This window comes from Sinohyriopsis cumingii, chromosome 8 (genome assembly GCF_028554795.1).
Source record: "Sinohyriopsis cumingii isolate HCF-2022 chromosome 8, ASM2855479v2, whole genome shotgun sequence".
Lineage (NCBI taxonomy): Eukaryota > Metazoa > Mollusca > Bivalvia > Unionida > Unionidae > Sinohyriopsis > Sinohyriopsis cumingii.
The window spans coordinates 72270892-72295100 of NC_142968.1; the positions used below are offsets into that span (position 1 = coordinate 72270892).

At 34.5% G+C, this 24209-nt stretch overlaps 1 protein-coding gene across 3 annotated transcripts in view; it reads right to left on the reverse strand.

Moving 5' to 3' along the window:
* LOC149793796 (uncharacterized) overlaps positions 1 to 24209 on the reverse strand; it is a 71074-nt gene that overhangs the window by 3815 nt on the left and 43050 nt on the right. For all 3 annotated transcript variants that reach the window (XM_089967789.1, XM_089967791.1, XM_089967790.1), the window contains exons 2-14: positions 18531 to 19235; positions 17440 to 17861; positions 14753 to 15481; positions 13910 to 14150; positions 12969 to 13221; positions 12203 to 12343; positions 10324 to 10370; positions 8445 to 9149; positions 5741 to 5999; positions 4787 to 4958; positions 2822 to 3456; positions 1379 to 1463; positions 83 to 317 (exon numbers count right to left, since the gene is read on the reverse strand). In XM_089967789.1, the coding sequence (XP_089823915.1) occupies positions 83 to 317; positions 1379 to 1463; positions 2822 to 3456; positions 4787 to 4958; positions 5741 to 5999; positions 8445 to 9149; positions 10324 to 10370; positions 12203 to 12343; positions 12969 to 13221; positions 13910 to 14150; positions 14753 to 15481; positions 17440 to 17861; positions 18531 to 19235 (4629 nt within the window). The remainder of the gene's footprint in view (positions 1 to 82; positions 318 to 1378; positions 1464 to 2821; positions 3457 to 4786; positions 4959 to 5740; positions 6000 to 8444; positions 9150 to 10323; positions 10371 to 12202; positions 12344 to 12968; positions 13222 to 13909; positions 14151 to 14752; positions 15482 to 17439; positions 17862 to 18530; positions 19236 to 24209) is intronic.

Here is a 24209-nt window from a genome sequence, read left to right on the forward strand (position 1 = left end):
GGTTTATCCACTTGCATTATGTAGATATAATGTGATGCAAATTACAATACACAAAATACGTATCTTGCAGTAGTAGCCTTACCAATAATATTCTCCGGTCTTGTTAAGGACAGACACTCAGTTCCATTGCATATCTCCTCTTTTTTGAGTTCCTCCCCAGATACCTTTACGTCGGCATTAGAATATATATTATCGGGAACAAAGCCGAATACCTTACGAATATCAATGTAACGGGCAGACCAATAGAGACCTCTTTCCTCCGGATCTGGTTCGTAACAGATATCGAAGAACAAATGTGTTGCAAGAGAAAGTATAACCTAAAAGAAAGAGCGCTTGAAATAAGTTTGCAACTAAAACTATGTGTATGTTAAAACATATTGTCGCCTTTTCGCATAACCCAAAAACTTAAAACATCAGTTTAAACAAGATGAGTTTGATGCGGTGAAATGAAGAAATTTTTTAAAATAAATATTCTAAGATATATAATATACAGAGATGTTTAATAAACAGGTACGAGAAAGACATCAATCGCTGCCAGTTATCCAGAATAAAAATAACTTCTGCCCTTTAGCTAAAATATAATTGTAGCATTGTCCATTCTAAGATAATACAACATAATGAATAGAATTATTTTAGGTTTTTGTTTTAAGAGAACACAACTAATTAGTATTTGAGTAATTAAAAATTGCTATATTTCTCCATTCTGAAATTAAAACAAGAGCAATATTTCTCTAATCCCTAATTCCAAATAATATACTCAAACATTTTCCATAATAGATCCTCAACCCATATTAATTCCTTATTTGTGCTGTCATCCAGCAAATTATTTAAAACTAAGACTTAAGAACAGCTAGTCTAAAAGAAATTATTAAACGTGACCTCAAATTAAATGATAAAGAACACGTAAATAAAATCAGCTAATCCGCTTAAGATTTATTCAAAGAGTAATCCGACAAAATATGAGGAACTCAAAATCTAGTAAAAGTGTTACCACTAAGTTACCACTAAGTTTCATCAAAATCTCCTTTTGTAAATTTAAAGTGTAAAATAACATCAAAAGCAAAATTCACGATTCCACACGTGGGGTATCTAAAGCTTCACACGTGTTGCGGAAGGAATTGTATACCAAGGATGTAAATAAATGTATCTCAACTACAATTTTATGTACCGTAAATAAGAATAAATGGAAGAAACAAAGAATACATTTTAAGAATATGTTTTTATGTTACGGGTAAATTGTAAACTGCATATACACCTTTCAAAATGTTAAGTATGACGACATAGCAGATATGAATCAACGACAAAATAATAATCGTTAAAATTAGCCTCTAATTCAGGAAGATATTGTCAGAAAGTATATAAAATCTTTTAAATGTACCTTGTAGCCAGAATTGGCAAACCTATACGAGATACCGCTTTCTCCTTTTTCCCAAACGTTATCTGTTGGGTAAACATATAAGTCCCTGTAAGAAAAGAAAAGCAACCCATCCATAATGTAACTATCAATAATATAGTTTAATGTTGATAAGTAATTGCTAGTATTTGTATAATATGTTCATTAGAATAATGATATGTTAGATCTATCCAAAAGAGTGTATCTCCCTTTTTTATATAATAGATCAACAGGGTTACGAGTACCATAATAATTTGAGTTCGCATGTTACAGGACATGCTTTAGATGATATAATTTGTTTTGAAGAATTAGAGGACAATCTATTATTTGCATATTTTTTTCTTGCTTTGCAAGTGTATATTCTGAAAGTTAATTATATTTATTTATCGATCAATATAGCAAATTAAACGCTTTTAAGGATATTCCTTCCGAAAGGTTTGAAGCCACTCAAACCACATACTGGAGGTTAGGTGATGGTCGCCAGGAATATTCCATTAATGTTAGTATGCATACTATGTATCATATGTTGCGACAAACCAATTGCACAACTATATACAGACCATATTTACATGTTTCGCTCGGTTGGACGAATCACGTTTATACCTGTAACGTCTTGGCAGATTGATCCAGGTGAATTTTAAATACACACACACGCATGTGTGTGTGTGTGTGTGTGTGTGTGTGTGTGTGTGTCCTAGAATTGGCGTTTCTAGGGACAAAAACCAACCATTCTCCCTACCAGTTGTGTGTGTGTGTGATTTTGATTGTTAATGTAGCTTTAACAATTTTTCAGTCATATCGCTACGATGTCTGCAATGTGGCAGTTTATAGCGATGTCTAGCACTGGGGCATCATGCCGCAGACATGTAGCATGATGTCCCACCCAGTCACATTATCCTGACACCAGGCCAACCAGTCCTAACACTAACCTCTTAATGTTGAACGAAAAGCTATGCAGCTGTTAGTACCATTTTTGTAAGTCTCTGGTATGATTCGGCCGGTGATCGAACCCACGACCTCTCGCATCGAGGCGGACGCTCTAACCGCAAGGCCACCAGAGCGGTCCCTACGAGTTACTAAATTAATTTTCCCACAAATGGACGTAAATATAATAATCTCTACTATTGACAGTATGGACATAAGATATGTATGCATGTATTTAAGCAAGGCTAACACTAATTATTTACACTAGGACACAGGCAGAAAATTACGCAGACAAATTGGGAAGCAATGTAAGTAGAAAAATGTAGGTATGGTTGCCTACATGCATTAGGTAATGTTAAAAGTGTCCATTTGCATCAATACGATTCATTACAATCACTTATGATGACTCTAATGATTATTTTACTTACGGGTCAGTATCAACAAATTTAGTTCCTGACTATTTGTACAGTTTCTTTTCCAGTGTATGTGTGTTGCAAATCTTACCCAGCAGGAAAACTGGTTTTACTGAATGGACTACCTCCGGAATCTCTGAATCCATTTCCGAATGAAGAAATGGAAATTGAATAAGTTTTGGCCATGCGGGCGATGTTTTTCAGCAGGTATAGTTTTATGTCGTCTTCATTGCTAATCATGTTGTTATCTTGCATCAGTTTCTGACATGCCTCTGAAGTAGACCATATTCCACTTGGCACTCCGTCACCACCAAACTGCACCATCTTTACGGGTTGAATACCCATGTGCAAACGGGCTAGTTCATCTAGGATGGTATCAATAAACTTGAACGTTGAGTTCATACATGGGTTAACAACACTGTCGCGATATACAGTTGTACCAAAATAATCATATTTCCATGTGTGGTTTGATTCGGATAATCGAAAATCTTCCCCTTGGTATTTCGAATAACGTCTTTCCATGGCAATAATGGCAGCCCTGGAATGTCCCGGCATGCCTATATCCGGGATAATTTGGATGTGTCTAGTCTTTGCATGGGTCAAAATGTCCATGTAATCTTGAGATGTATAATATCCAGATCTGGACTTTTTGTTATCTGGTTCTGATCCGAGAGCTGGGAGCAAACAGTCATTCTCGTGGATATCATGACATCTTTTGGCGCCTATCTACAAAGAAAATATCCATCTTATCCAGTTAAAACTAGAACAACACGGATTCTCCACAAACGGAAATATTGACACACTTGTTATTACTTATGAACTCTCCTCCATAATATCACGCCAATACTACATATCCATCTCAACCAAACCTCTCACCACCCTCCGATTTGCATGACTCTTGGGTCAGAATCACTAGCCATTACATACAAAACTTGTATTTCTAATATAGCAGCATATATGGTCACTCGTTTATAGAAAATGCAATGTTCCAAGAATTTAAAATTTCGTGCATCTCTCCTTTCAACCCTCCAACAATCCAAAGGTTAAAAAAGAAAACATAATACTGGTGTAGCACACAGATAAAAGTTGCAAAGTTTTGTGACTCCTTATGTAGCGGTCTAGAAGCAGATGCAACTATAACGAGACGGATAGACTTTAGAACTGAGGTATGTAAATATGGGCAGACGGAACAAACGACAGAGGGCTTCAAAGAACACAAAATACTAAGGCACTATTATAGCCATATAAGTATAATACCAACTTTTGTCTATTTGAATGTTTAAATTTCATTGTGTCTAACTATTGATGTGCTTCATATGCTAATGAAACCATATCGCATTCTTCACGACTTTAAATCATGTAATACTAGTTCAAAATGTAAAGAAATAAGTACGTAATGTCCAAAATATATAATTGCGCCCCAACCGTTTTAATTTAACTATACTGCTGTCAAACCAAAGCAAACTAACCACGTTTTCATCATGAAAATATAATATTACTAATGTTCCAAATTGAAATAAAGATCATGAAATATGTCAGGACACCTGTAACAGCCTTATTTTGTTTCTACTGTTCGCGTGGTTTTTGTATGAATGTCGAATTGAGGGATTGAAAACCCATCACATTGTACAATTGATAATTTTACTGCTCTCACCACCATTACCTCACTATTGTTTCTTTCACTACCAAGTGATGCTGCTGCAGCTGATGATGATGATAACTATGAACACAGTCCAAACTAGTGTTATTGTCATAATTAGCATCTTTTTTTCACCAGGAAGTTTATAACTGGACTAATTGCACTTAGAATTGAAAATATATATTTGCTACATATTTGTCTTAAATTTGGAAGATGGGCGAACACAAGTTCATACAAAGTCATCATCATACATGTAACACCAAGTACAATATGGCGTGCATCATTTATAATACTCCATGATTCAAGAATGGCTACCATCATACATGAATTTTCAATTAAAATATCTCCGGAATGGAAATAGAAGAAACGAAATTGATATTTATTCATCCATAACAAAAATGAGGATATCATGACTACCTGGGTGAGCTCCGGTAATTTTGGAATTTGTATTCTCCATCCTTCATCATCCGCAAGGTGGAGCTGCAGCGTGTTGAGCTTGTACATGGCCATCACATCCAATAGTTTGATTACCTCTTCTTTAGGTTGGAAATTTCGTGCGACATCCAGCATAATGCCCCTGTAGCTAAACCTTATCAAATGTAATAAGATGTCAATTATTTTAGTCAATTAAGTTCGTGGCAGAATGACCGTTTAGGACAAGTACATTTGTATGGGCTGGGGATCCAGGATCAATAAACTTGTCAAAAATATACGCAGACGCTTTCCAAGTCCCAGTTTCAATATAACACAGACTGTGATATTGGCTGATACATTTTCTTTGAAACAATTAACCATAATTGGTAATACCATTCAGTCGTCATTAATATAACGGGGATAGTTGATGTTGATGTTTTCGGTAAATGTGCAGCCACAACACATCATTCACTAGAAGATTAATATTTGATAGATATGTAGTCAGAAAATTAATTTATACATATTGAAAGTCATTGTTTGTTTTTCATCATATATCAAACGAATTTTTAATATAGTTGGGATAATTGCTTGAAAGAAAAGAAGAAATACGCACTTCTATACGTTCATGTAAAACTCGACAAAACGCCAATGTTTAACATATATTTAGGTTTCTGGCGATTGAGATTTACTCACCAGTTACATTGATACACCGAAGTGAAACGATTGATTACAGAAATGTATGTCAGAATTAGCACGATGTTAGAAACGGATACATTCACACACAAAAGACGGGTCGGATCAGAACTTCATAGTATTTTACCTTCTAAGAATATTTGCGACAGGATTATATATCGATATAAATCGCAGCAAAACCATCATCAATTAAAACAAATATATATTATTTGCAGTTGAATTTTAATACATCCAAAGAATATTTTGCAAGAAACTAAAGAGTACCTTGGGTGATCGTCAATATTGACGACTGGAACACGACCTATTTCTGGTTGGGACAAACTAAGTAGAGTTTGCGCGCCATAAAATGCTCCAGCTGAAGTTGTAGCCCATATTTGGATTATCTCATTTGTTCTGTCCATTCTGATAGAATAGTATTCCTTGTACATCTCTTCCGTCAAAGAATCTGACGCCAGACTTCCATTTTTAATAAGAATCATCTTTGTCTCCAATGAAGCGTGTACAACGCTGAACCTGAGTTGGTCTGAAAAATAATGATAAAGAAAATGTCTTCAAAAGATTCCAATCTTCTATAGTCAATATATTAGTGTGCCTCAGTTCTTCACTCTTGTACACAGTACAAAGAATAAACAAAATAAGCAAAAACCCATGAAAACGTTACATAATCTAATCCGCTTAGTCGAAATCGGTATGGTTTTAAAGTGTTCTTACATAAGGTAAAGCAATGAAATTATAAAATTAAATATGTAAAATGTTCATGGTTTTGGAACAATAACAAAGGTCAAGAAATGTGAATGTATTAAAGGTGTTCTGGACAATGCCATTTTGATACATCCAGCTGTTAGCAGGCCAGTACATTCAAATATCTGGAATTCATTCGGAACATTCTATTATTGTGGTCTTTGGTAGTTCTGTTTGTTGATTATTTTGAATTTAGTTCATAATACTGTAAATTCGTTTGAAATGTTCATTGATTAGCTTTGATAATTAAATTATTCGTTTAGCTTACAAAGCTTGTTAATCTTGTTTCCTTTCGGTAACTTAGCCAATGACCATGGAGTCGCAACAATTATATACACGTCTTGTTCTCCAATAACCTTACTTGTTCAGAACCCTGAAGTATATGTCCATAATACACTATTACATAATGAAGGACACGTATGTCTGCAAATACTATCGTTTGGTAGGATCTACTTTTCATTGTAAACTCACAATGTATTCTCATGTAATAAGCTCTGGAGCTTTTGATTTATTAGAACTGACTCTGGAAGATCTTTGCAAGCTGTTTGGTCCATATGAAAGTACAGATGATAATGGATTATGTGATGGGTTTAAAGAGGCACAATATAAAACTTTCTACCAAGCAAATGATTGAACGTGAGATTCACAATGTTTAGCGATGGACTTGTGATAACAAATGTGAGATATATTGTATTAACCATATCACTCAAATGATGTAAGCACTGATTTAGCAGAACTGTTAATATCGAATCAGTCAGAATAAAAATCGTGCTATCTAGAATCTATACATTATAGCATAGAAAGGCATATTACGACCAACAGGTATGCATTCTCTCTAAGAGGTGTTCTATTTTGCAAGACGTCTAAGGACCAAATAAATACGTTGCAACTAAAGAAAGCGTTTTGTTCGATAGAAAGGAGGGAGCATCAGATTTAGTACGTCAAATTGACAAAGAAGCCCTATTTCCCGCTGTCGAACTTGTCTCTGCCTCAGAGCTGCTTTGCAATATTCCGGGTTTTTGGGGGGTTTTTTTGAGAAAATGATTGTATTTATAGTACAAGTTATACAGGTTATAAAGCAGAGGTTCCACCAGCAAAGAGCTAATTGGACATAGTGCATGAAAATATGTCATCTATAACTAGTAATAACAATGTCAAATAGATGTACTTATATTTCTGCATCTTGAATTTCTTCAAATACACTTTCTAAATTATTTCTGGTAACCAGATACACGTGGGTTCCAGATATTGTTCCATAGCTCGAACTTGTGTTGCATGTTTGAGTTAAACTGCAATTCAAACAGAAATAACATTATGTAGGATAAATTACTGTACTACAAAACTGAATTTATTTAACCCAGCGTCGTCTTCAAAAGTCCCAATAAAATTATTTCATACTTGTTTATATCTTATGATTCCAAACTTTTAATGACAGAACAGAGACAAATGTGCAGCTTGCATCAGGACCAGTCGGTACAGCCATGAGTACATCGTATGGATTGTATTTATCTTGCAGAATTGGGTTAGATCTACATATAAATAACTCCCCTACATTCCCGAATGATTGGAATTGTTTCGAGGTTCAGTCATTCATAACATGACTCAAAATGTCAGTTTTAAGTAGACCAAACGAGATTTCTTTTTTAACGAATGACGGATGGCGCGACATCTTGCCTAATTCAAAGGCCGCTGGGCAGTGTTATGTGTGCATGAATACCGTTAACTCATTTGTTTGTTCATTTACCGTAGCATCTAACCAATCGTCAGTTACTGTTTATCTTCTAGTAGGTTCTTTTTATTAATCTGCCATACGAAGAAAGGCGCAATATAATCAAACCGTTGCTACCGTTGTATAGGAAAATAAGAAATCGTATTTATTTGTTATACTGTACTCTTAAAGTTGTCAGTATAGCTCAGTGTAACTACTTCATAATTTCCGCTAGCGTGGGTACGTGGGAAAGCCTGCCAGTAGCTTCTCGTGGGTCGGTGGTTCTTCCCTGGGTTTTTCAGGGTTCTTCCTCCACCAGTTATACGTGCCGCCATGTATAGCCCATCTTGTGCTGAAAATGGCCTTAAACCCTGGATAACAACAGTAACAAAACAAAAGCATAATTTCCGAAGTTAATGCAACCACCTATGCACAACAGCCAAATAATGAATTACACATATGTACATGGTACAGTTAACGGTTGATATGGAAGATTATTCGGTCAATATATGTACTTACCGGACAAGTATTTTGCTTCGTTCTCAAACCCAGATTCAGAATAAATCTTCCAATCGGCTGATTTGAACGAAATATATCCTCCAGTGTCGCTCAGTTTAATGCTATAAGGTGTTGGAATGACCAAACTGCCTTCCTTCCCAATATCTTGGATATCAGCATTTAACGAATATCTAGCATTTAGCGTGTACGGATCATATCTATCATTTTTATATCTTCTCCACTTTTGAGGTGTGTCATATTTCCCGACGAAGCCTAATCCTTCATCGGCGGTTGTGTTGATAACTTTAGGAACCATGTCCTCATCTGTGACGTACCAATTTGGCATCACGTCCGTTCTTGCGACATTCCAATCTTTGGCCTGGATTATACATTTAATGCTTTCTCCTGCTTTTAGACCTTTGAATATTCCATTAACAGGAGCAAGATAATATAGTGTTCCTTCGACGAAATAGACGGAAAGTCCACATTCCTTCAACACTAAGTCATCTGCCACCGGGGACGTGTCATTTCCGATTTTGGTCAAACTGTAGAAATATATCTTCCATGTAGCGAGCGGAAGCTGAGACCGTCCAGCATTTGTTAGCGTTAAAGATGCAGTATACTTCCCATCCACCTTGTTTATATTGTCTATAATGTCATATTTAATAATCATATTGGTCGCTATGTCGTCGACAATGATCTGGTCGGCGGCGGCAACAGGCTCCACTAAAACGAGAAGGAATGATGCTTTAGATAGCTGCATTTAGAAGTAATATAAGCTAATTAAATTGATGGCATTATTTGAACTATTGACTTCAGCATAGTTCTAACTGCCTATATATAGGTAAAAGCCTTGAAGAAGAAAGTTGAACATTTTCGAAATAAAGTATGTTATATTAACTAATTATATTCATACGTGTTTTATATATATTTAAATTGTATTATTGTTGGCTTTCCTAATGATTGTATACTATTTATGTTTTTATTTCTTACTTGACCTTGTCCAAAATCAACTTCGTTGTTTACTTGACCAGGGACATTTTTTTTATAAACAACCGCACACACACACACACCTCACACACAGACAGACCTCACACACAAACAAACACAGGTATATATATATATATATATATATATATATATATATATATATATATATATATATATATATCGTTCCTTCATTACTGTGGATTAAATATTCTGTTGACAATACTGTAAGCACGTTTTAAAGTTTCACTTCGTATCCATGAAAATAATTCATTTGTTGAATTTTATTAAACGTGTTCGTTTTCGATATTTTCTGTTACTTGGTCTAAGACTATATAAACCTATATAGTGTATTTGAAAGTAAAATATATGGTAAATGTTATAAAAATTCAAAAGTGCTGTTAAACTAAGGACAATCATATTGTAGCGTCGTTATGATTTTATTTTTTCTTCTATTTCCGTGTTCTCCTTCCAGAACATATATCCTAAAATCACATCGCTATATTCTCATTACGGTATGTTAAAACTGTTGTCATTCACATGATAGATTGCAGTTGATGGGATATACATTGGACTGGGAGAAAGTTAGTCTGCTTCTAATTTTACTCTCCATTAACTGACTGGTAGAGAAACATCGATGCGGTTTAAACGTTTGTGCTCTTCTCTTCCCCGTCTCAAGTGCTATTGCCAATGCTAATGAGACAGTCGTCAGCATAAGTAGCACACGTGTGGAATTTCAAGTGTTCAATTCAGATAACTAAACATTAAAATCTGAAGATTTCTGGAGGACCCTAGTGTATTCATCAAGATTTGGAGTTAGCATGTTTGTTTTGTTTTTGTGTTTTCTCTTTTAATATAAGTTCTGCATATGATAAGCGTGAGACCTATACAGAATCTATGAATGTAAATTTACCTTCAAACAGCTGAACCGCTCTACTATATCTTTTACCGGAAGCTGACCTGAATTTGAAATAGGCAAACAATATATTAGTTATTGTTGCTAAAACAAGAATTGGATGAGTAATATCCTTCATTACGTATGTATTGTTAACACTGTAATTAACACACCTTTAAAACACAAGCACCTTTATATGTGGATGCGTTTGATATTAATCAAAGGAGAAATTGGCAGGTGAATAATTATATGCATATATATATATATATATATATAATGTCAATCAGGCAACACGTTGTGTACGAATTGAGCCCAGTTAGTTCCAAGGGTTTTTCCTGCTACAGTTCAATCCTTTACATATCTAAGAAATTACATATTTCAATAGGGACAATGGCTGTCCGTAGATTTTGGATTAAAACGAATGCTGATGTTATTTTAAGTATTGCTTTATGAATAATCACCAATACCTATCTAGATGTTTATATATTCCACTCTCCATCTCGTTTTAAAGACCAACGGTTGCGATTTAAGTCAATTCAGTACAAAATTATACATAAATGAAACACTAAAAAAGGTGTGATGAGTTTAGGATTCCAACTCAGATATGATGACAGTCCTAGTTCAGTGTTATGTGTCACAAATATAATCCTGATACCATCAAATTTTTGCTGCAGTGGTTCATGTCACATTGTAACCCTGATATGATACTATTTGTAGTTCAGTGTTATTTGTTACATTGCAAACCTGATATGATATCACTTGTAGTTCAGCACTGCGTATCAAGTTGTAACGCATAATATTTAAATACTTGATGTTATGTTGAGTCGAAAATATCATGAGAGAGTCGATTTGCTCCAGGTTGTCCGACTGATATGATGACGTTTATTGTTGAATATAACAATACCATAAGGGGTAATAGGTTTAGTTTCGTTTAAGCTACATATTGCTGGAGACACAATGCATCATGGGGAAATATTGAAAATCAACACAGCACGGAGTTGTACTTTATATACCTTTGAAAAATATATTAAACATACATTTTCCAGTCACAAACAGCAGTTATTGTCGAGTTTATCTAGATGCTTTATGAAAAGCATGATAAGTCGTAAAAGTTTGCAAAATAACGAACAGATTACAATAGTGTAATTGTTCACTAGATTGATCATTGACATACAGTTTTGCCTTGCAAAGCGAGAGATTTACAATAATGGAATGTTTCACGAGTTTGATTGTTGCTATCAAATTTTGCCTTGCAAATTTAGATATTTACATTAGTGGAATTATTCACTGGCTTAATCATTGCCATCAATGTTTGCCTTGTAATGTGAGAAATTTATAACAACGGAAGTGTTCACTAGTTTGATCATTGTCAATAATGTTTGCCTTGCAAAGCACGATCGTGAGACATATATATTCCGGAACATATGATACACAATGGGGATTTGCCGGACTGTAGGATACACATTGGTTGATGTGGTGGGGGCAAGGAGCTCGGAATCAAAGAAACAAATGCATTACAATTATTTATGTGGCTGACATTGATTAAGATTGAAGCTTTATTAAGAAATGGTGGTTTCTTTTATTCAGATAGATTACATCTAAGCTATTTGTTTTTGCTTATATTAAATTTGCTATGAAAATCATTCAAATAAACCCCTTTACTATGTAGATGCATGGAAAAAGCAAAAGCAATACGGTTCAAAAAAGTGTATACATCAGATGTGTGTGAAATGCCTTTTAATTGTTTTTAACTATTTCGACTAATTGCAGATGTTATTTTCTTCTAAACTCTGAACTGAGTTCAGAAGACCTAAATATGACGTGCAACTTAAAGCTATTGCATAAAGCATAACCAGAAAACTAAGAGTAATTGCATCTGAGCAGCTAATTGACTCACACTGTTCGAAGATGACATGTTGTGTTTCTGTTCCATGGGAAATCACTCGTCACATTGGTCCATGTGATACCACCGTCGTTGCTGTATTGGACTTTCAAACCAGGATAGGTTGTTGTTACAATGATCTTGGAATTCTCCACCCTTTTGATGAAGAACAAAATGGATATAAACTTAGGAATAAAAGCAAAAATATATGAAGGTAGAACAATCTTTTTATTTTTGCTTTCCTGATAAACATTTCCAAACAATGTGGCATACCTAAATGTTTTGCACAAAATGTACGTAATTTGTATAGTTACATTTACTATTGAAATTAATAACTTAGGCTTTCGTTGCTTAAAGTGAAATGAGATAGAACGATTTTTCATATCTTTCATCACTTGATTATAAAATTAAAAAAATTAACAATCGAGAACGTTTCTATAATAATAGTAAATTGCAGATAATGTTGAATTTACCCAAAGTATTTGCTTTATGTTTGAAGACCAATCTCAGTTTACATGGACAAGAAACGTATATTATCAGCGGCGATATAAAAGATATTGAATTAATTTAATTAACTCAACACTTGGCAGTTTAATGAGTTGACTTAAAAATGTAATCTCCCATTCCTGTTCATTGACCATAACATAAGTAAGGCTTATCGAATGATCCCATACGGTAATCATTGTCAGCAGCTTGTAGTTGGCGATATTAATCAATCTATTTAATAAATCTCAGGGATTATATACCCCAGTGTAATATGCGTTGTTAAAAAGACACATACCTTCCTCCAGGTGGTGGTACCCTGTATTTAATATTTTCATCATCTAGTCGTTTCAGTTCTTTATATCCAAGTGCATTGGCAAAACTTTCCCAGTCAGAATCACGCTGCATATTTCGCATCTCTACATCCGTAATGTTCTCCCATGCCGCATAGTGCCAAGCCCGTTCTGCCAGTGCTAGGAGACGTGGAAATATCATGTAGTCCATGTGTTCAGGATAACGAACAGTCTCACTCCACATCTGTCCTTGTATTCCTGTGAAAAAAGATTGCGAGTGTTATTTAAATGCATATCCATTCTCCCATGAGAGGGTAACTATTTTAGTTGCACAAATCAATGCCAGGTATACGACAATTGAAGTTAGACGCCTACGTAACGTTCACTCTAGTAGTCCTTATAAGCATACTTAATTTAAAATCACTTATTACCCCACGTGTATATAAGTATACTCATTCCCTACACTATGTCTCTCTCAAGTGTCACATATCTCGTGTCTCACCTTTTGTACGCTGACAACATTCAAATATGCAAACCTAGTCGACCAGGTGAAGTTGAGGATGCCATCCAATCCGTAGGGAGTGGCATTACCAATGTGATGTCATGCGTGACTTGTCACAAGCCACAGGAGCGGTTCGACAACATGAACAGACTTAAATACTTACAAATGTTTACTTCCTTAATTATTGTCAGGAAGTTTTTATTTTCCAGTTTCATAATGTTTCATTGTGTAATCTTCTCTCTGTATATATTCGTATGTGTTATCTAATATTATAAAGAGTTTAGAGCTTCTAAAGATTTGGAGCTGCACTAAGTCCACCTTATTATTATTATTATTATTATTCCGAAGTTATATTACTATTGCTGCAATCTGTATATCTCTGTAGTAAAACTGAGACGCTTTCATTATTTATATGCATGTATGACTGCATGCTTATTAATTTACCTAATATATTTTTGGGTTGTTCTAAACTATCGCATTTCTCCATTTGTTCACCACATATTTCGGCTTTAGTCAGAGGTTTCCCAGATCGTTCCATGTCGATGTTATCATATATCCTGTCCGGTATGAATCCAAAAGTTTTCTTTGTGTCAGTAAACCTGGGAGCCCAGTACAGTCCACGTTCCTCGGGATCTGGCTCATACGGGTGGTCAAAATAAAGGTGTGTTGCGAGAGAAATTACAACCTATGTGGAAAATGAATCATGTAGTTGAGACACGGAGAAAAGACATTTGGTAATAATATTAAATGAAGAAAAAAACGGTACAAAGGCTTTCCATGTTTCACTCAGTAAATACCTCTTCGTTAATTTTAGGAGTAATAAACTAAATCAAATATCTTGGAAGTCATTCAGGAACAATAACCAGATTGCTTTCGAAGTAGATTGCCCAGGTGTACCAATTGCTCCCTAACGTTTCCTTTACAAATAAAAAAGCTCAGATAAAAGACTTGCCTGTCATATCCTCCAATGAGTGCGAATGTAATGCTAAATTCTAGGGCACATGAATATACGTTGCAGCTTCCAAATTGCAATACCCGAAACGGTATACATTAAATTAATGTGTTCCATGGTATTAAATAATTTTAATAAAGTGAACTATCCAAAAGGCAAAATAAAAGGTGTTGTCTTCTGCTCAACAAATTAAACAATATTATGTTTACTCTTAAAAGTCTATGTGGATTATATTTTATTGATTAGTGGCATTAGAGATTGGGTTTCTAAAGAGTCATTCTTCTCGTTTACCTCCCTTGCGTGACTTAATACGGCAAACACTATATTTTATTCACCTTGTATCCTTTGTTGGCAAATCTGTAGGCTCTCATTGCGGCTCCCCATTCCCAAACATTATCCCACGCGTTGGCAATGAAATTATGGTTACCCAAGTCCTGCACTGGAAAAGGCTGATTTGCATCTCCAATGTAGCCATCTTCCCAACCTACGATGGTCAAATTTAATTTCTGCGCTATTCTTGCTACTCGCTCAACAAAATATTTCTTCAAACCCTTAGGAACAGAGTAATTGGGGTGTTGTGTAAGGAAATGCTTGCATGCAGTCGAATTCACCCATGCTCCATTTGCAACTTCGTCCCCGCCGAAATGGAAAATTTTCAAAGGTTGAATATCTTGGTGCATAGTGTACACCTCAGTCATAACATGCTCCATAAAATTGTAGGTTGACTCAATGCATGGGTTGATTGCGTTGTCGGTGAACATCTGTGTAGAAAGGTATTGCGATGTATCGTTGTCGTCATGTAACCGGAAATAAGTAGCAGCAGTAACATTTTCAGCAAGTTTTATGTATCTCTGCTCCATGGACCTAACTGCACTATGTGCATGTCCAGGTGTGTCAAGCTCAGGTATGATTTCAACATGATGCGTTTTCGCGAAGCTAAGAATGGTTCGATAATCCCCAACAGAGAAAAACCCAGATCCAGAAGTTTCGTTTGTGGGTCCTGATCCATACTGAGGAAGAATGCATAAAGTCTCATTAAGGTCAAAGCAGCGCCTCCCTCCGACCTATGGACGAATGAAAGAAAGAATGTGTTACAAATATTGAAAAATTCCCTTTTACAGTCTGTACTTTTCTCTCTCTTTTTCTATCTCTCTGTCTGTCTCTCTCTGTCTGTCTCTGTCTCTGTCTCTCTCTCTCTCTCTCCCCTTGTATATGCTCCCAAAGAATTTACATAAAACAGAGCTTCGATTTCGTGTCATATTGGATATAACTTAAAGACCTAATAATGTTTCCTACCTTAAATATTCTCAGCATGGTTTTTTTTGTTTTCTAATTTCTTGGTGTTTGTTTGTGTAATCATATCATTATATGTTTTTTATATCTTATATGTGTTGTCCAATGTTGTAAAGCGCTTAGAGCTTCTAAAACTTAGGCGCCATACAGTGTCCTCATTATTATTATTATTGTAAAGAGAGAAACAATTGATTGGTAGGATTTGATCACACGTGCAGCGCTTTATGTCTTTCACCATCATGCTGAGTATTAGGATCTACATGCCTTTCCCAAGGACACAATGACTTTGAGACATGCAGTAAATGTTTACTAAATTTAAAACAGTCACTTAATAAAATATATGTCAAATTAGAATTTGTTTGATCCAATGCTATTAATTCATAATTATGAAATGTTTCTGCTGATACATAAGAGAAAAAATGTACAGTTTAATTAATAAATAAATACTGATTGAGATCGAATTTTCTTTACCACAACTTAACACAAATGACCTTGAAAGGACAAGGCATCCGTTGACGAGCAAACGTAGTTGATACCAATTGCTTAAGTATCTACAGCTGACAGGCGAATCAGCAAAGTATAGTTCTTCTATTACATTACATTTCTATTACATTACACGATCAGATGTGGGCCTATTATAAAGCTATAACTAGTGTATTGTCTAACGGTAAACGAAAATGCTGCACTATTGCAACTATACTTAAATTTACTTTAAAACTAATTACTAAAATTATTTCTTTATCTATAACCAAAATCAAAATATTAAAAAAGATTCAACTTGATTCTAATAGTTAAATATGGTCGTAAATGTACCATAAAAAGGGATTTAAATTCTAAACCTGTGGCATATACATAGAGCTCAATACCAACATATCTAAACTGATAACTCTCTCTGTCTTGGTGACTTTTGGTTACCACAGGCACACTAATTATGAAACTTGCACATTCAAATTTATTTAATAATTAATTTTGGCTACGAGTTCAGTTGGCATGCTCCGTAATTCACAATTAGATACAGCATTGTTTCAAGATTCTTTGGAGCAAACTTTGCAAAGCTCGTCGCAAATATTGTTTTCAAGCCGAGAAAACCCGCATGTTCAAGTCAGAAATCTGCCCGCTTTACGATACAAATCCTTTCACAGCCCGATGCAACGAATGACTTTCACTCTGTTTGCAACTATATGAAAGACACGTGAAAGTTAAATCTGGTTCGCGTAAAAAAAAAAAATTGTTAATTTTGGTTTTGCAAGTATACTAAACTATTCGTTACACACACACACACACACAGATATATATATATATATATATATATATATATATATATATATATATATATATATATATATATATATATATATATATATATATATATATATATATATATATATATATATATATATATAGATAGATAGATAGATAGATAGATAGATAGATAGATAGATTCAACCAAGAACTGCGTTGCTTTTCAAATGGGTGTTCCATTTGGAATGGTTCGACGATTTAGGTTAGTGTCAGGTTTTGCAACCTTTAAAATTAACATCGTGAAATCTTTGGGGATATGGAGCTTAAAGTCTGCAATAATATTACTAATAGACATATTACTTTCCTTAATACATATCTAACACCAATTAAAATCAATATTAATGTACTGTATGATAACCGTAGAGTTTTTCAGCATAGCTGCCTTATTATAACACAGACTGGAGTATTAATAGACTGAAATGTTAACCTCGGTCAGCTCTGGTAATCCGGGAATTTCCAGTCTCCATCCTTCGTCGTCTGTCAGGTGAAGATGAAGCTTGTTCAGCTTGTACATTGCCATCGCTCTAATTAACCTCTTGACGTCATCGACTTCATGGAAATTCCTAGCCACGTCAAGATGCATACCTCGATATGAATAGCGTGGTCCATCAACCACACGCATATCAGGAAGGCGCATGTCAGGAAATGACGCCATAACACTTAATAATGATTGGATGCCATAAAATACTCCCGCTGGACTTTGGCCAGTGATCTGTGTATTATTTGAAGAAGCATTAATGATAAGTACGTAGTCTTCTGGATTTGAATTTGAATCCTTCCTGACTTGTAGCTGAATTATATTATTAGACTGTTGTTCGGTTCCTGTCGCTAATGGTACACCAGTTTTATCTGTAAATATATATATATTGCACGTGCATTTGATTTTGTAATGCATTGGAAGGAATATGTTCGTTGATATTTGTTTCTTAATTACAGTAGCATGTATATGATACATTTCTATCTTCAATTTCAATTTGAAATATGTTGATATAATTTAAAATTTAATGCATCCATCAGCAAGAGAACTGAAATAATATTGGTTTATTGACATTCCTCTGTGACGCAAGGAGTATCGTCACTGCAATTTGCATCTCAAAATCAAAATTTTTGTGTACATTAACAAATTGCCAAAAACACTGTAATTGTGAAAGTTACTGATTGTTTAATTCGTACTGCTTTGCTACAAATTGTATGCTTGTCTTTAACTTGAAAACTTTCTCGAAATATTAGCAACATTATGCTTACAATTTTTTTTAAAAACTTTGTTAATTGCAATTGAAGTGAATAGTACTGGATAATTCATCTTAACAACTAGTGATACAGATACAAATATGTTGATCTCGCTTATGTTGAAAAATTCTACGTTATGGGTACACAAAGTAAACACTTAGTACTGCCAGTATTTTTGTGTGCAAATTTTTGTTGATAGCAATGCAATTTTGTTTTTAATATTGTTTGAATTATAACATTATTCGACAATCTCGTCATTGGCTTTTCAAATTAAGAAGAACATCATACTAGATAAATATTCTGCCTCAGATTTCAATTCGTCAGAGTACTGTATCTTCAAGGTTTGTACATTAAAGCGCATCTTCTTTGATTCATCTATTGTACTTTCTCTCGGAGTTGGTATAATCAATCTTCCTGTTTTCCCCAGGTCTGTTACATTGAATTTTCTAGCCCTCTCTTGGCAGGTATACGGATTAAACCTGTCGAAACTGTATCTTTTCCATTGTCTAGGTTTCACAAACGCATCCACAAATTTTAACGACTGATCGTCCGTAGAATCGATAACTCTTGGTTCCAGTCCATCGGATGCAATAATCCATTTTGGCATGAAATCCGTTCTTGCTATGGACCACACTGCGACAAAAATTGATATTGTTTTCGTACTTCTTGGCTTTAATACTCCAAAACCTGTTTGTGGTTCTATTGCGAAAAAATCGCCTTGTAACATATATACTCTAATACTTTGGTCATGCAGAAGTATAGTTTTGCTATAATTTCCCGGGAAGTGATCGGGTTCAACTAAAAAGAAGCTATGAAAGTACAACTTCCAGCCAACTTCTGCAACATCACGTGAGCCGTTGTTCGTCAAGGATATTTCAACAATATGTTTATTGGTATTGTATTTTAAGTTGTCAACCACTCTTACTCGAATGGCAATGCTATGTGCCATAATATCAAGATCGCTCTGCTGTAGCAATGCATGTGATCCGAGAACTGTAAGAAGAAAGAGCATTATCTGAAATCTGAGTTTAGATAAACATTTATTGTACGGTAACAAAATATAATCTTAGCATATTCAATCTAAAATGCTAAATCAAAATTATTGATCAGGTTCATACTGAATCCAAATAAATTAATATTGTGGTAGAAAATAATTTGTGCAATATGTATGTATGTATATATATATATATATATATATATATATATATATATATATATATATATATATATATATATATATATATATATATATATATATATATATATATATATTGATTGTTAGGGATCAATTTTATATTGACGCTCTTTGTTATATATTATAAATTTGATTGCGTGTTTGACTTTTGTAAATTTATTGTAGATTGTAAAAGTAAATTTGTAAACCATATGTTCCATATATATTTTTTGTCTATTATTGTAGATTACATATTAAGATAAATATCACTTGAAGGTAAACATGCTTTCTTGAATATGAATTCAGGACATGTGTTGTCCCCTCGGAAATTCATGGTCTACATGATATTGTTCAAGTTGATTAGCTAAGATTTACGTAAAAGACCTGATCGTGTTGTCACTTTAGAGTGTTCTGGAATTGTACTTTTGACCTTCACCCTTTTCTTGTTGTGTCTTATGTTTCTATATTATGGGTGTTTATATCAGAATTACTCACTCCTATATTAAGCTTCAGTTGTGTTCCGATTTAAAGTGAGAAGAATGATTTGATTACACTTTTGATTATAATTACAGATTGCCCATTGATTCTTGGACTAAATTACTATTTTAGAATCGATGTCAGTTCATTCTAGGACATTATGGATTACTTAATAGTTTAATGTTGTTTTTTTTTCTGAGTTTATCGTGGTATAATCTGTCAGTTGCCGAATACGCAGCAACTAACGATCAGAAAAAGAACAACGTTAACCTCTTATACTTGCACTTATTTATTACAAATTTATTTTTTATTGTCATTATGAATTTCTGAAAGATATTTCCTTTCAGTTTATGATCCTGATTAAATGTATGAATTCTTGTAGAGTCGTTGGCTACGTAGCTGTTCACAGAACAGGAAATTCTCCATCTGCAACGAAATAGCTACGTCAATATCATCAACAAACAATTGTACCAATGGTAGGCGATCTTAGGTATTGAACATTCATCAGCATGGTCTTAATTTTTATCTAAATTGGCGTATGTTTTCTGAGTTGAAGTTCGGTATTCAAAGCAAAGGATGTGTTGTTTTGTTTGACATACGAATGGCTCTTGGATTTGCTGTTATCATTGTGAACTGTGAATCGTTAAGGTGTAGACAAGTGAGTAATCAATGTTTTCGCCTTTAAATCTATTTACGTGTTGATTAACAGTTAGGTTACCTACAGGGGCTACTTGAAAATGAAATTAAGACTATCGGTAAATGGTTATAGTAATAGGGGTCCAATAGTCAAACAGTGCAATACATCGAGAGACTAACGGTTACAATGGGCATGTAGCGGATCTCCCACCCACCCTACATTGTAAATATCAAGTTCAGCGTCTTATATTGTAGACTGTAAATCCAATTCTTATAATGTTCGTATTTGAACCCCCTCCTTCTATTCCATATATCCATTTACCTATAATTTTAAATTCATTTGTATGAAACGATCTGCAGTGAAAGTGCTGTAGCACTAAGGTTCTTGCCAGATTTGGGTTTCCGGGCTTTTCTTTTTTTAAATCCGTCAAATAAAGAATTTTTTTTATATTCAGAAAACAGCCAAGATATGTCATTTGATTCTGTCAACTCAATTTATTCACTTTTCTCAATACAATATAAACCACCATTTTTATTTCGTTTTAAAGACATGCAGTGTGTATGCCTACTAGATCAGTGTAAACGTTTCTTACTTTACACGTGACTCTATTTGTAGAAGTTAGTCTAAAGTACCTTTTCCGTACAGTTCATACATAAATAAATGCAGTTTGGTAATATGCATTAATGAGAATATGCGACTTCATAAGCCAGAAAGGTGACTGCAAAAGTAAATTTGAAAGGCGAATATGTATTGGCATTAATGTACGGACTGCATTATCTCTTCATCCTAGTATTTATCACCTATATTTTAAATCATAGAATCCAGGTTAACGAAGGTAATTGTCCGATTAAGATTTTACAATTGAATATATACCTGCAGGTGCATAAATATATATATTTCAATGCTGAATCAGATAAAAGAAATTATCCGAATTTAATATTTTCTAAATATCTTATATGGTCTATTTCAAGGCATCAAGAGGACCGAAGAAATAAGTTAAAATGAAATTGTAGAATAACTTTTGAAATGAAACTATTGAATATATATATATATATATATATATATATATATATATATATATATATATATATATATATATATATATATATATATATATATATATATATATATATATATATATGGCAGGGATAGCACTTTCCGTTCTGTCTGGTGTATATTTATAATTCTCTATAATTAATTATATATACTTTGATTTCTTTCATAGAATCCGGAATGACTGTGCAGATATATTGAGAATTAATTGCTAGGTCGTCATTCTGCTACAAATGTGTGCATATAACACCGACTGAGGGGCATCATTGTTTTGGCGATGTGCGTTTAGTCGAGAGGCAATATGAGCTCGCGTGTGCAGGCAAGGCGATGGGTGCCGTTTACCCGCAGACCTGGGTTCGAATCTCTGTAAAGTACGAATTAAAAAATTTCCAACCTGTATGATATTATTATTTGCATTAAAATATTAATTCTACCTACTGTTATCAAGCATTCTTCTATAGGAATCCAATGATAGCAATATCCGTTTTGTCTGGTGTATATGTATAATTTTATGTTGAGCTACCTGAAAACAGTTGCATTTCGAAGTAATTTAGTGGCATTGACCTTTGCGGTAACAGCCGAATCATACCTATTTGATCTGACATCCTACTCAGACTCCAACAGGACGAACTCATTAAGCATTTAGTTTTTATATTCATACATTAATGCTTCTTTCTGATGAATACAAGTAACATTTTTCACTGATTTCAGCATGTCCGGCAAGAATCAGAAGAAGAAATGTTAATGAGGTCATTACGGACTAAAACCATCTGCAATAAGAGCTCTTTGACTCATGTAGCATAGTGATACCGAAACAACTTGAACAGTGTTGATACAAAGTCGGAAACTATGGTACCGGAACATAGGACATACGTCGTCACTTTCTTATCTGTACATTCCATTAAAATATTCAGGGAAAGGTGTATACAGTATTTGTTTTTGATAGAGATAGGTTAATTTAACTTCCTCGCTAATTTCGAAAGAGATCCATGACAAATATAGCATGCAATTGCAAATGATGGCTGTATTGCTTAGTACTCGAACTGTATATTTTCATAGAAGCCTTCTGCCAGTCAGGGAAGGAAAAAGGAAAATAGCCCTTGAGAATTCATGAATACGGGAAACCAAGAACAGAAAAAGATAAACGGTTAATTTAAGTATTTAAAATTTATTTTAACCAGGAAGATAACCATGGATGCTCACCCAAACAAATATTGCATAAAGACCTCACACAGTTTAAATATACCCCAAAATAGAGACTCTACTAAATGCAGCAACCAGTAATGTCCTTTGTTATTTCGTCTCCAGTAGCCTATATGCAGCCATCCACGAGGAGTAGAATCCAGTTGGTGTTACATCTAATGTATTATTGGCCCAAAAATAAGAGTTTATGGTTGACAGAATAATAATAATAATAATAATAATAATAATAATAAAGATTTAGAAATCACGAGGTGAAGCGCATGTGTTGTTGTTGTAGGGTGTAACGCCACTTTCAGCACAAAATAGGCTATACATGGTGGCCAGTATAAATGGTGGAGGAAGGACCTGGGGAAACCAGGGAAAGAACCACCGATCCACGAGAAGCTACCGGCAAGCTTTCTCACATACTCACATTGGCCGAGCCAGAGACTAGAAACAACGCAGACAGAGGTGAGATGGCAGTGATTCGTAACGGTGAGCGCTTGAGACCACTTGGCCACTCTGGGCCCTAAAGTGCGTGTGAAATAGCGACTGTCAATAATAATTTCAAACAATTGACAATGGAGGCAATGAACATGTCATAAGGAAGCATGCAGTAGAGTAAAACGTCGGTTATCCGATTATCTGATCACTGGGACGAACGCAGTATCCTCCGCACACAAAATGTTTCGTACAGAACACTATCATTGATCTGCTGAACCAGTTCTCGGGAGGAGATACATATCCTCAGTTAGGATAGGGTAATCGACATTTTAGTATAATATTTATCTTGGCTAGGATGAATATGTTTGTCTTTGCCCGGATAACCTGAATAACTGTGGTTGCAACGAAAACAATTTATGATACAAAAGCATCCTTCAATTCTTCAAGCACATAGAATAAGTATGCTTGCAGAGGTTTGGTAAATATTGACAGTTAAAGAAAAAAAAACCAATCATTCTCGGGACTAGATGTTGAAGGTTTTACAGCGAGATTTAACGTATCTCTTCTAAAGACATGAAAATTAGAATTACGTATCTGTACGCGTATTAAAGCCCATTCTCTCTCTTTCTCTGAATGTGTGTCTGTCCACACACTGAACTTGTATTAATGAGAGGTCGATTAATCTTGTCAGTTTGTTAATTAATACAATAACTTAATACCCTACAACACACCGATGCTCTACCTTGATACCCTTCTGCCACCTCCCCATTGCGCACCGCCCCACCCCCTCCTCCACCCGCCAACCACTTTTTAAAGGCAACTTATACTTCCATATAACTTTGACAGAGCATTTGTAGAAACTCTGGCAACGTGATAACAGAGACATTTTTATGCGCATATTGAAATGAATATGCGGTTGGTTTAGAAATAATATATTTGTCTCTGAAATACAAAAGTTTCCAAACTGTCAGAGAACTCGGTGAATTATACGGTACATATT